The 15,040-nt window shown below is 41.5% G+C and overlaps 1 protein-coding gene across 1 annotated transcript in view; it reads left to right on the top strand.

Moving 5' to 3' along the window:
- Positions 1–665: 665 nt before the first annotated feature.
- trpm2 (transient receptor potential cation channel, subfamily M, member 2) overlaps positions 666–15,040 on the top strand; it is a 78,626-nt gene continuing 64,251 nt past the window's right edge. The window contains exon 1 of the mRNA XM_065019785.1: positions 666–1,090. Coding sequence (XP_064875857.1) covers positions 924–1,090 — 167 coding nt within the window. The 5' untranslated portion in view covers positions 666–923. The remainder of the gene's footprint in view (positions 1,091–15,040) is intronic.

Here is a 15,040-nt window from a genome sequence, read left to right as displayed (position 1 = left end):
ATGATCTCGTATAGTACTATAGCTGATTGGTGTGATTCCAGCATTATCCTGTATAGTACTGTAGCTTCTTGGTGTGATTCCAGAATTATCCTGTATAGTACTGTAGCTGCTTGGGGTGATTCCAGCATTATCCTGTATTGTACTGTAGCTGCTTGGTGTGAAATACAGCATTATCCTGTATTGTACTGTAGCTGCTTGGTGTGATTCCAGCATTATCCTGTACAGTACTGTAGCTGCTTGGTGTGAAATACAGCATTATCATGTACAGTACTGTAGCTGCTTGGTGTGATTCCAGCATTATCCTGTACAGTACTGTAGCTGCTTGGTGTGATTCCAGCATTATCCTGTATTGTACTGTAGCTGCTTGGGGTGATTCCAGCATCATCCTGTATTTTACTGTAGCTGCTTGGTGTGATTTCAGCATTATCCTGTACAGTACTGTAGCTGCTTGGTGTGATTCCAGCATTATCCTGTACAGTACTGTAGCTGCTTGGTGTGATTCCAGCATTATCCTGTACAGTACTGTAGCTGTTCGGTGTGATTCCAGCATCATCCTGTACAGTACTGTAGCTGCTTGGTGTGATTTCCAGCATTATCCTGTACAGTACTGTAGCTGCTTGGTGTGATTCCAGCATTATCCTGTACAGTACTGTAGCTGCTTGGTGTGAATCCAGCATTATCCTGTACAGTACTGTAGCTGCTTGGTGTGAATCCAGCATTATCCTGTACAGTACTGTAGCTGCTCGGTGTGATTCCAGCTTTACGCAGCATCACCACCACTATAGTCTAGCTGTAGTGACATCACTAATGCAGTGCTGAGAGCTAGGCTGGAGGCACAGTAGCAGACTGCGGAAGCTCTCTCCTCTCTCCCAGCCCAAGCCGACAGTGAGCTGTTTCCCTGCCTCGCTGTCCTCTCTCTCAGGATGGGGGAGTCTCTGCTGCTGGAGCCCAGCTTGGCTCAGACTCTGGCCGTCAGCGCAGCTAAAACCTCGAAGCTCTCTCTTTCTGCATCCACCCAGCACTCCCTTGCCGCCTGGATCAAAGACAACATCAGGAAGAAGGAGTGTTGCTTCTACGTCGACGGTGACAGGTACAATGGGTTAGAGGAAAATACTGTACTGTACTATGCACTGGGTGATCAATCTAAACAGTTACGTATCAGGATATTATTGCTGACAATATATGGTATCGTATTGTTTGAGAATAATATTAGTTTTGAACTGGCTGGCTGTAGCTGCACCAAATCTCCAGTATTTTTCCTTCATAGCTTGTTCTCCATCTTATTTTTAAAAAGGGAGACTTTTTTTTTTACAATGTTATTTCCAATGACTGATGAAAACTAATGTGCTCATGGCTCGCTTGTCCCTCTGCAGCAGACATGTGGTGAGCAATATGTTTGGAACTCCAAATCGCGATAAAATCACAGTATCGAGTCACAATACATATACAGGGGTTGTATGTACAGTGGAAGGTCTTCACACCCTTTGACCTTATCCACATTCAGTTGTTGAAGCCTGTATTTAAATGGATTACATTTAGATGTTTTGTCACTGGCCTACACACAATACACCAAAATGTCGAAGTGGAATTATGTTTTTAGAAATATTTACAAATTAATAAAAAATGTAAAGTTTAAATGTCTTGAGTCAATCAGTTTTCAAGCCCTTTGTTACAGCCAAAATTAATTGTAAAGATTTGTTTAACAAGTCACATAATTGCATGGACTCACTGTGTGTGTAATAATAGTGTTTAGCATTATTTTTTAAATGACTACCTCATCTCTGTACCCCAAACATACAATTATATGTAAGGTCCATCAGGCAAGCAGGGAATTTCAAACACAGATTCAACCACAAAGACAACAGAAGTTTTCCAATGCCTCACAAAGAAGGGCCCCTATTGGTAGATGGGTAAAATAAAAAGCAGACATTGAATATCCCTTTGAGCATGGTGCAGTTATTAATTACTCTTTGGATGGTGTATCAATACACCCAGTCACTACAAATATACTGGCGTTCTTCCTAACTCAGTTGCCAGAGAGGAAGGAAACCACTCAGGGATTTCAGCATGAGGCCAATGGTGACTTTAAAAAAAGGTACAGAGTTTAATTTCTGTGATAGGAGAAAACTGAGGATGGATCAACAACATGGTAGTTACTCCACAACCTAAATGACAGAGTTTAATGGCTGTGATGGGAGGAAACTGAGGATGGATCAACAACATGGTAGTTAATCCACAACCTAAATGACAGAGATTAATGGCTGTGATGGGAGGAAACTGAGGATGGATCAACAACATGGTAGTTACTCCACAACCTAAATGACAGAGATTAATGGCTGTGATGGGAGGAAACTGAGGATGGATCAACAACATGGTAGTTACTCCACAACCTAAATGACAGAGTGAAAACATGGTAGTTACTCCACAATACTAACCTAAATGACAGAGTTTAATGGCTGTGATGGGAGGAAACTGAGGATGGATCAACAACATGGTAGTTACTCCACAACCTAAATGACAGAGATTAATGGCTGTGATGCGAGGAAACTGAGGATGGATCAACAACATGGTAGTTACTCCACAATATCAACCTAAATGACAGAGTTTAATGGCTGTGATGGGAGGAAACTGAGGATGGATCAACAACATGGTAGTTACTCCACAACCTAAATGACAGAGTTTAATGGCTGTGATAGGAGGAAACTGAGGATGGATCAACAACAAGGTAGTTACTCCACAACCTAAATGACAGAGTGAAAACATGGTAGTTACTCCACAACCTAAATTACAGAGTTTAATGGCTGTGATAGGACGAAACTGAGGATGGATCAACAACAAGGTAGTTACTCCACAATCTAAATGACAGAGTGAAAACATTGTAGTTACTCCACAACCTAAATGACAGAGTTTAATGGCTGTGATAGGAGGAAACTGAGGATGGATCAACAACAAGGTAGTTACTCCACAACCTAAATGACAGAGTGAAAACATGGTAGTTACTCCACAACCTAAATGGGGCCGACAGAGATGACAGAGATGGCCGCCTCGCTTCGCGTTCCTAGGAAACTATGCAGTTTTTTTTTTTTTTTACGTGTTATTTCTTACATTAGTACCCCAGGTCATCTTAGGTTTCATTACATACAGTCGAGAAGAACTACTGAATATAAGATCAGCGTCAACTCACCATCAGTACGACCAAGAATATGTTTTTCGCGACGCGGGTCCTGTGTTCTGCCTTTCAAACAGGACAACGGAATGGATCCCATGCAGCGACCCAAAAAAACAACTCCGAAAAAGAGGGAAACGAGGCGGTCTTCTGGTCAGACTCCGGGAACGGGCACACCGTGCACCACTCCCTAGCATTCTTCTCGCCAATGTCCAGTCTCTTGACAACAAGGTTGATGAAATCCGAGCAAGGGTAGCATTCCAGAGGGACATCAGAGACTGTAACGTTCTTTGCTTCACGGAAACATGGCTCACTGGAGAGACGCTATCCGAGGCGTGGGTTTCTCCACGCATCGCGGCGACAGAAACAAACATCTTTCTGGTAAGAAGAGGGGTGGGGGCGTATGCCTTATGGCTAACGAGACATGGTGTGATGAAAGAAACATACAGGAACTCAAATCCTTCTGTTCACCTGATTTAGAATTTCTCACAATCAAATGTAGACCGCATTATCTACCAAGAGAATTCTCTTCGATTATAATCACAGCCGTATATATCCCCCCCAAGCAGACACATGGATGGCTCTGAACTTTATTTGCAAACTGGAAACCATTTATCCGGAGACTGCATTCATTGTAGCTGGGGATTTTAACAAGGCTAATCTGAAAACAAGACTCCCTAAATTTTATCAGCATATCGATTGCGCAACCAGGGGAGGAAAAACCTTGGATCATTGTTACTCTAACTTCCGCGACGCATATAAGGCCCTGCCCCGCCCCCCTTTCGGAAAAGCTGACCACGACTCCATTTTGTTGATCCCTGCCTACAGACAGAAACTAAAACAAGAGGCTCCCACGCTGAGGTCTGTCCAACGCTGATCCGACCAAGCTGACTCCACACTCCAAGACTGCTTCCATCACGTGGACTGGGATATGTTTCGTATTGCGTCAGATAACAATATTGACGAATACGCTGATTCGGTGTGCGAGTTCATTAGAACGTGCGTTGAAGATGTCGTTCCCATAGCAACGATTAAAACATTCCCTAACCAGAAACCGTGGATTGATGGCAGCATTCGCGTGAAACTGAAAGCGCGAACCACTGCTTTTAATCAGGGCAAGGTGTCTGGTAACATGACCGAATACAAACAGTGCAGCTATTCCCTCCGCAAGGCTATCAAACAAGCTAAGCGTCAGTACAGAGACAAAGTAGAATCTCAATTCAACGGCTCAGACACAAGAGGCATGTGGCAGGGTCTACATTCAATCACGGACTACAAGAAGAAATCCAGCCCAGTCACGGACCAGGATGTCTTGCTCCCAGGCAGACTAAATAACTTTTTTGCCCGCTTTGAGGACAATACAGTGCCACTGACACGGCCTGCAACGAAAACATGCGGTCTCTCCTTCACTGCAGCCGAGGTGAGTAAGACATTTAAACGTGTTAACCCTCGCAAGGCTGCAGGCCCAGACGGCATCCCCAGCCGCGCCCTCAGAGCATGCGCAGACCAGCTGGCCGGTGTGTTTACGGACATATTCAATCAATCCCTATACCAGTCTGCTGTTCCCACATGCTTCAATAGGGCCACCATTGTTCCTGTTCCCAAGAAAGCTAAGGTAACTGAGCTAAACGACTACCACCCCGTAGCACTCACTTCCGTCATCATGAAGTGCTTTGAGAGACTAGTCAAGGACCATATCACCTCCACCCTACCTGACACCCTAGACCCACTCCAATTTGCTTACCGCCCAAATAGGTCCACAGACGATGCAATCTCAACCACACTGCACACTGCCCTAACCCATCTGGACAAGAGGAATACCTATGTGAGAATGCTGTTCATTGACTACAGCTCGGCATTCAACACCATAGTGCCCTCCAAGCTCGTCATCAAGCTCGAGACCCTGGGTCTCGACCCCGCCCTGTGCAACTGGGTACTGGACTTCCTGACGGGCTGCCCCCAGATGGTGAGGGTAGGCAACAACATCTCCTCCCCGCTGATCCTCAACACTGGGGCCCCACAAGGGTGTGTTCTGAGCCCTCTCCTGTACTCCCTGTTCAACCACGACTGCGTGGCCATGCACGCCTCCAACTCAATCATCAAGTTTGCGGACGACACAACAGTGGTAGGCTTGATTACCAACAACGACGAGACGGCCTACAGGGAGGAGGTGAGGGCCCTCGGAGTGTGGTGTCAGGAAAATAACCTCACACTCAACGTCAACAAAACTAAGGAGATGATTGTGGACTTCAGGAAACAGCAGAGGGAACACCCCCCTATCCACATCGATGGAACAGTAGTGGAGAGGGTAGCAAGTTTTAAGTTCCTCGGCATACACATCACAGACAAACTGAATTGGTCCACTCACACAGACAGCATCGTGAAGAAGGCGCAGCAGCGCCTCTTCAACCTCAGGAGGCTGAAGAAATTTGGCTTGTCACCAAAAGCACTCACAAACTTCTACAGATGCACAATCGAGAGCATCCTGTCGGGCTGTATCACCGCCTGGTACGGCAACTGCTCCGCCCTCAACCGTAAGGCTCTCCAGAGGGTAGTGAGGTCTGCACAACGCATCACCGGGGCCAAACTACCTGCCCTCCAGGACACCTACACCACCCGATGTTACAGGAAGGCCATAAAGATCATCAAGGACATCAACCACCCGAGCCACTGCCTGTTCACCCCGCTATCATCCAGAAGGCGAGGTCAGTACAGGTGCATCAAAGCTGGGACCGAGAGACTGAAAAACAGCTTCTATCTCAAGGCCATCAGACTGTTAAACAGCCACCACTAACATTGAGTGGCTGCTGCCAACACACTGACACTGACACTGACTCAACTCCAGCCACTTTAATAATGGGAATTGATGGGAAATGATGTAAATATATCACTAGCCACTTTAAACAATGCTACCTTATATAATGTTACTTACCCTACATTATTCATCTCATATGCATACGTATATACTGTACTCTATATCATCGACTGCATCCTTATGTAATACATGTATCACTAGCCACTTTAACTATGCCACTTTGTTTACATACTCATCTCATATGTATATACTGTACTCGATACCATCTACTGTATGCTGCTCTGTACCATCACTCATTCATATATCCTTATGTACATATTCTTTATCCCCTTACACTGTTTATAAGACAGTAGTTTTGGAATTGTTAGTTAGATTACTTGTTGGTTATCACTGCATTGTCGGAACTAGAAGCACAAGTATTTCGCTACACTCGCATTAACATCTGCTAACCATGTGTATGTGACAAATAAAATTTGATTTGATTTGATTTGAAATGACAGAGCGAAAAGAAAGACGCCTGTACAGAATAATGTCACTAAAGTAAAACTGCAAACTATGTGGCAAAGCGATTAACTTTTTGTCCTGAATTCAAAGTGTTATGTTTGGGGCAAATTCAATTCAACACATTACTGAATACCACTCTTCACTTTTGACTTAAATCTGCCTAAAAATCTATGACAAGACCTGAAAATGGTTGCTTAGCAATGATCAACAAACAATTTCACAGAGCTTGAAGAATTTAGAAAATAAAAACTTACCCAGAAAGACACAGCTATAAATCACGGCCAATCACTGTGATTGTAACATAAATTGAATAGGTTGAATACTTAAAAGAAAATAGTGTTTATTTTTAATAAATGTTTTACAAATGTTAAAAATGTTCTTTCACTTTGACATTAGTCTTTTTTGTAAATTGTTAACAAAAATATAGAAGTAAATACATTTTTATCCCACTTTGTAACAAAACAAATACTTTTTGGAAAACGTCAATGGATGTGAATACTTTCTGAAGGCAGAGATTATTATACTGGGTCAGATTATTATACTGTATACTGGGTCAGATTATTATACTGGGTCAGATTATTATACTGGGTCAGATTATTATACTGTATACTGGGTCAGATTATTATACTGGGTCAGATTATTATACTGGGTCAGATTATTATACTGGGTCAGATTATTAAATCAAATCAAATCAAATCAAATTTATTTATATAGCCCTTCGTACATCAGCTGATATCTCAAAGTGCTGTACAGAAACCCAGCCTAAAACCCCAAACAGCAAACAATGCAGGTGTAAAAGCACGGTGGCTAGGAAAAACTCCCTAGAAAGGCCAAAACCTAGGAAGAAACCTAGAGAGGAACCAGGCTATGTGGGGTGGCCAGTCCTCTTCTGGCTGTGCCGGGTAGAGATTATAACAGAACATGACCAAGATGTTCAAATGTTCATAAATGACCAGCATGGTCGAATAATAATAAGGCAGAACAGTTGAAACTGGAGCAGCAGCACAGTCAGGTGGACTGGGGACAGCAAGGAGTCATCATGTCAGGTAGTCCTGGGGCACGGTCCTAGGGCTCAGGTCCTCCGAGAGAGAGAGAAAGAAAGAGAGAATTAGAGAGAGCATATGTGGGGTGGCCAGTCCTCTTCTGGCTGTGCCGGGTGGAGATTATAACAGAACGTGGCCAAGATGTTCAAATGTTCATAAATGACCAGCATGGTTGAATAATAGTAAGGCAGAACAGTTGAAACTGGAGCAGCAGCATGGCCAGGTGGACTGGGGACAGCAAGGAGTCATCATGTCAGGTAGTCCTGGGACATGGTCCTAGGGCCCAGGCCAGTTGAAACTGGAGCAGCAGCATGGCCAGGTGGACTGGGGACAGCAAGGAGTCATCATGTCAGGTAGTCCTGGGGCATGGTCCTAGGGCTCAGGTCCTCCGAGAGAGAGAAAGAAAGAGAGAAGGAGAGAATTAGAGAACGCACACTTAGATTCACACAGGACACCGAATAGGACAGGAGAAGTACTCCAGATATAACAAACTGACCCTAGCCCCCCGACACATAAACTAATGTACTGGGTCAGATTATTATACTGTATACTGGGTCAGATTATTATGCTGTATACTGGGTCAGATTATTATACTGTACACTGGGGCAGATTATTATACTGTATACTGGGTCAGATTATTATACTAGGTCAGATTATTATACTGTATACTGGGTCAGATTATTATACTGTATACTGGGTCAGATTATTATACTGTATACTGGGTCAGATTATTATACTGTATAATGGGTCAGATTATTATACTGGGTCAGATTATTATACTGTATACTGGGTCAGATTATTATACTGTATACTGGGTCAGATTATTATACTGTATACTGGGTCAGATTATTATACTGTATACTGGGTCAGATTATTATACTGTATACTGGGTCAAATTATTATACTGTATACTGGGTCAGATTATTATACTGTATACTGGGTTAGAGGATTATACTGTATACTGGGTCAGATTATTATACTGTATACTGGGTCAGATTATTATACTGTATACTGGGTTAGAGGATTATACTGTATACTGGGTCAGAGGATTATACTGTATACTGGGTCAGATTATTATACTGTATACTGGGTTAGAGGATTATACTGTATACTGGGTCAGATTATTATACTGTATACTGGGTCAGATTATTATACTGTATACTGGGTCAGATTATTATACTGTATACTGGGTCAGATTATTATACTGTATACTGGGTTAGAGGATTATACTGTATACTGGGTTAGAGGATTATACTGTATACTGGGTTAGAGGATTATACTGTATACTGGGTTAGAGGATTATACTGTATACTGGGTCAGATTATTATACTGTATACTGGGTCAGATTATTATACTGTATACTGGGTTAGAGGATTATACTGTATACTGGGTCAGATTATTATACTGTATACTGTATACTGGGTTAGAGGATTATACTGTATACTGGGTCAGATTATTATACTGTATACTGGGTTAGAGGATTATACTGTATACTGGGTCAGATTATTATACTGTATACTGGGTTAGAGGATTATACTGTATACTGGGTTAGAGGATTATACTGTAGACTGGGTTAGAGGATGATGCTGTATACTGGGTTAGAGGATTATACTGTACACTGGGTTAGTGGATTATGCTGTATACTGCATTAGTGGATTATGCTGTATACTGGGTTAGAGGATTATACTGTACACTGGGTTAGTGGATTATACTGTATACTGGGTTAGAGGATTATGCTGTATACTGGGTTAGAGGATTATGCTGTATACTGGGTTAGTGGATTATGCTGTATACTGGGTTAGAGGATTATGCTGTATACTGGGTTAGAGGATTATACTGTACACTGGGTTAGTGGATTATGCTGTATACTGCGTTAGTGGATTATGCTGTATACTGGGTTAGAGGATTATACTGTACACTGGGTTAGTGGATTATACTGTATACTGGGTTAGAGGATTATGCTGTATACTGGGTTAGAGGATTATACTGTAGACTGGGTTAGAGGATTATACTGTACACTGGGTTAGAGGATTATACTGTATACTGGGTTAGTGGATTATACTGTACACTGGGTTAGTGGATTATACTGTATACTGGGTTAGAGGGTTATACTGTACACTGGGTTAGTGGATTATACTGTACACTGTATACTGGGTTAGTGGATTATGCTGTACACTGTATACTGGGTTAGAGGATTATACTGTACTGTACACTGGGTTAGAGGATTATACTGTAGACTGGGTTAGTGGATTATACTGTACACTGGGTTAGAGGATTATGCTGTATACTGGGTTAGAGGATTATACTGTAGACTGGGTTAGAGGATTATACTGTACACTGGGTTAGAGGATTATGCTGTATACTGGGTTAGAGGATTATACTGTAGACTGGGTTAGAGGATTATACTGTAGACTGGGTTAGAGGATTATACTGTACACTGTATACTGGGTTAGAGAGTTATACTGTACTGTACACTGGGTTAGAGGATTATACTGTACTGTACACTGGGTTAGAGGATTATACTGTACACTGGGTTAGTGGATTATACTGTATACTGGGTTAGAGGATTATACTGTAGACTGGGTTACAGGATTATGCTGTATACTGGGTTAGAGGATTATACTGTACACTGGGTTAATGGATTATGCTGTATACTGGGTTAGAGGATTATGCTGTATACTGGGTTAGAGGATTATACTGTATACTGGGTTAGAGGATTATACTGTACACTGGGTTAGAGGATTATACTGTACACTGGGTTAGTGGATTATACTGTACACTGGGTTAGTGGGTTATACTGTATACTGGGTTAGAGGGTTATACTGTACACTGTATACTGGGTTAGTGGATTATGCTGTACACTCTATACTGGGTTAGAGGATTATACTGTAGACTGGGTTAGAGGATTATACTGTATACTGGGTTAGAGGATTATACTGTACACTGGGTTAGAGGATTATACTGTACACTGGGTTAGAGGATTATACTGTACACTGGGTTAGAGGATTATACTGTACACTGGGTTAGAGGATTATACTGTATACTGGGTTAGTGGATTATACTGTACACTGGGTTAGTGGATTATACTGTACACTGGGTTAGTGGAATATACTGTACACTGGGTTAGTGGAATATACTGTACACTGGGTTAGAGGATTATACTGTACACTGTAAACTGGGTTAGAGTATTGTACTGTACACTGGGTTAGAGGATTATACTGTACACTGGGTTAGAGGATTATACTGTACACTGGGTTAGAGGATTATACTGTACACTGGGTTAGAGGATTATACTGTAGACTGGGTTAGAGGATTATACTGTACACTGGGTTAGAGGATTATACTGTACACTGGGTTAGAGGATTATACTGTACACTGTATACTGGGTTAGAGGATTATACTGTACACTGGGTTAGTGGATTAGACTGTACACTGGGTTAGAGGATTATACTGTATACTGGGTTAGAGGATTATACTGTACACTGGGTTAGAGGATTATACTGTACACTGTATACTGGGTTAGAGGATTATACTGTATACTGGGTTAGTGGTATATGCTGTATACTGGGTTAGAGGATTATACTGTAGACTGGGTTAGAGGATTATACTGTACACTGGGTTAGTGGATTATACTGTAGACTGGGTTAGAGGATTATACTGTACACTGGGATGGAGGATTATACTGTACACTGGGTTAGTGGATTATACTGTACACTGGGTTAGAGGATTATACTGTAGACTGGGTTAGAGGATTATACTGTATACTGGGTCAGATTATTATACTGTATACTGTATACTGGGTTAGAGGATTATACTGTATACTGGGTCAGATTATTATACTGTATACTGGGTTAGAGGATTATAATGTATACTGGGTCAGATTATTATACTGTATACTGGGTTAGAGGATTATACTGTATACTGGGTCAGATTATTATACTGTATACTGTATACTGGGTTAGAGGATTATACTGTATACTGGGTTAGAGGATTATACTGTAGACTGGGTTAGAGGATTATGCTGTATACTGGGTTAGAGGATTATACTGTACACTGGGTTAGTGGATTATGCTGTATACTGCGTTAGTGGATTATGCTGTATACTGGGTTAGAGGATTATACTGTACACTGGGTTAGTGGATTATACTGTATACTGGGTTAGAGGATTATGCTGTATACTGGGTTAGAGGATTATGCTGTATACTGGGTTAGTGGATTACGCTGTATACTGGGTTAGAGGATTATGCTGTATACTGGGTTAGAGGATTATGCTGTATACTGGGTTAGAGGATTATACTGTACACTGGGTTAGTGGATTATGCTGTATACTGCGTTAGTGGATTATGCTGTATACTGGGTTAGAGGATTATACTGTACACTGGGTTAGTGGATTATACTGTATACTGGGTTAGAGGATTATGCTGTATACTGGGTTAGAGGATTATGCTGTATACTGGGTTAGTGGATTACGCTGTATACTGGGTTAGAGGATTATGCTGTATACTGGGTTAGAGGATTATGCTGTATACTGGGTTAGAGGATTATACTGTATACTGGGTTAGAGGATTATGCTGTATACTGGGTTAGAGGATTATGCTGTATACTGGGTTAGAGGATTATACTGTACACTGGGTTAGTGGATTATGCTGTATACTGCGTTAGTGGATTATGCTGTATACTGGGTTAGAGGATTATACTGTAGACTGGGTTAGAGGATTATGCTGTATACTGGGTTAGAGGATTATACTGTACACTGGGTTAGTGGATTATGCTGTATACTGCGTTAGTGGATTATGCTGTATACTGGGTTAGAGGATTATACTGTACACTGGGTTAGTGGATTATACTGTATACTGGGTTAGAGGATTATGCTGTATACTGGGTTAGAGGATTATGCTGTATACTGGGTTAGTGGATTACGCTGTATACTGGGTTAGAGGATTATGCTGTATACTTGGTTAGAGGATTATGCTGTATACTGGGTTAGAGGATTATACTGTACACTGGGTTAGTGGATTATGCTGTATACTGCGTTAGTGGATTATGCTGTATACTGGGTTAGAGGATTATACTGTACACTGGGTTAGTGGATTATACTGTATACTGGGTTAGAGGATTATGCTGTATACTGGGTTAGAGGATTATGCTGTATACTGGGTTAGTGGATTACGCTGTATACTGGGTTAGAGGATTATGCTGTATACTGGGTTAGAGGATTATACTGTACACTGGGTTAGTGGATTATACTGTACACTGGGTTAGTGGATTATACTGTACACTGGGTTAGTGGATTATACTGTATACTGGGTTAGAGGGTTATACTGTATACTGGGTTAGAGCATTATGCTGTATATTGGGTTAGAGGATTATACTGTACACTGGGTTAGTGGATTATACTGTACACTGGGTTAGTGGATTATACTGTATACTGGGTTAGAGGATTATACTGTAGACTGGGTTAGAGGATTATACTGTAGACTGGGTTAGAGGATTATGCTGTATACTGGGTTAGAGGATTATACTGTACACTGGGTTAGTGGATTACGCTGTATACTGGGTTAGAGGATTATGCTGTATACTGGGTTAGAGGATTATGCTGTATACTGGGTTAGAGGATTATACTGTACACTGGGTTAGTGGATTATGCTGTATACTGCTTTAGTGGATTATGCTGTATACTGGGTTAGAGGATTATACTGTACACTGGGTTAGTGGATTATACTGTATACTGGGTTAGAGGATTATGCTGTATACTGGGTTAGAGGATTATGCTGTATACTGGGTTAGTGGATTACGCTGTATACTGGGTTAGAGGATTATGCTGTATACTGGGTTAGAGGATTATACTGTACACTGGGTTAGTGGATTATACTGTACACTGGGTTAGTGGATTATACTGTACACTGGGTTAGTGGATTATACTGTATACTGGGTTAGAGGGTTATACTGTATACTGGGTTAGAGGATTATGCTGTATATTGGGTTAGAGGATTATACTGTACACTGGGTTAGTGGATTATACTGTACACTGGGTTAGTGGATTATACTGTATACTGGGTTAGAGGATTATACTGTAGACTGGGTTAGAGGATTATACTGTAGACTGGGTTAGAGGATTATGCTGTATACTGGGTTAGAGGATTATACAGTACACTGGGTTAGTGGATTATGCTGTATACTGGGTTAGAGGATTATGCTGTATACTGGGTTAGAGGATTATACTGTAGACTGGGTTAGAGGATTATACTGTACACTGGGTTAGAGGATTATACTGTATACTGGGTTAGTGGATTATACTGTACACTGGGTTAGTGGATTATACTGTATACTGGGTTAGAGGGTTATACTGTACACTGGGTTAGTGGATTATACTGTACACTGTATACTGGGTTAGTGGATTATACTGTAGACTGGGTTAGAGGATTATGCTGTATACTGGGTTAGAGGATTATACTGTACACTGGGTTAGTGGATTATGCTGTATACTGCGTTAGTGGATTATGCTGTATACTGGGTTAGAGGATTATACTGTACACTGGGTTAGTGGATTATACTGTATACTGGGTTAGAGGATTATGCTGTATACTGGGTTAGAGGATTATGCTGTATACTGGGTTAGTGGATTACGCTGTATACTGGGTTAGAGGATTATGCTGTATACTGGGTTAGAGGATTATGCTGTATACTGGGTTAGAGGCTTATACTGTACACTGGGTTAGTGGATTATGCTGTATACTGCATTAGTGGATTATGCTGTATACTGGGTTAGAGGATTATACTGTACACTGGGTTAGTGGATTATACTGTATACTGGGTTAGAGGATTATGCTGTATACTGGGTTAGAGGATTATGCTGTATACTGGGTTAGTGGATTACGCTGTATACTGGGTTAGAGGATTATGCTGTATACTGGGTTAGAGGATTATACTGTACACTGGGTTAGTGGATTATACTGTACACTGGGTTAGTGGATTATACTGTACACTGGGTTAGTGGATTATACTGTATACTGGGTTAGAGGGTTATACTGTATACTGGGTTAGAGGATTATGCTGTATATTGGGTTAGAGGATTATACTGTACACTGGGTTAGTGGATTATACTGTACACTGGGTTAGTGGATTATACTGTATACTGGGTTAGAGGATTATACTGTAGACTGGGTTAGAGGATTATACTGTAGACTGGGTTAGAGGATTATGCTGTATACTGGGTTAGAGGATTATACTGTACACTGGGTTAGTGGATTACGCTGTATACTGGGTTAGAGGATTATGCTGTATACTGGGTTAGAGGATTATGCTGTATACTGGGTTAGAGGATTATACTGTACACTGGGTTAGTGGATTATGCTGTATACTGCGTTAGTGGATTATGCTGTATACTGGGTTAGAGGATTACACTGTACACTGGGTTAGTGGATTATACTGTATACTGGGTTAGAGGATTATGCTGTATACTGGGTTAGAGGATTATGCTGTATACTGGGTTAGTGGATTACGCTGTATACT

Source organism: Oncorhynchus nerka, linkage group LG1 (genome assembly GCF_034236695.1).
Source record: "Oncorhynchus nerka isolate Pitt River linkage group LG1, Oner_Uvic_2.0, whole genome shotgun sequence".
Lineage (NCBI taxonomy): Eukaryota > Metazoa > Chordata > Actinopteri > Salmoniformes > Salmonidae > Oncorhynchus > Oncorhynchus nerka.
The sequence above is the reverse complement of the archived record's forward strand: the minus strand, read 5'-3'. Positions and strand labels throughout refer to the sequence as shown.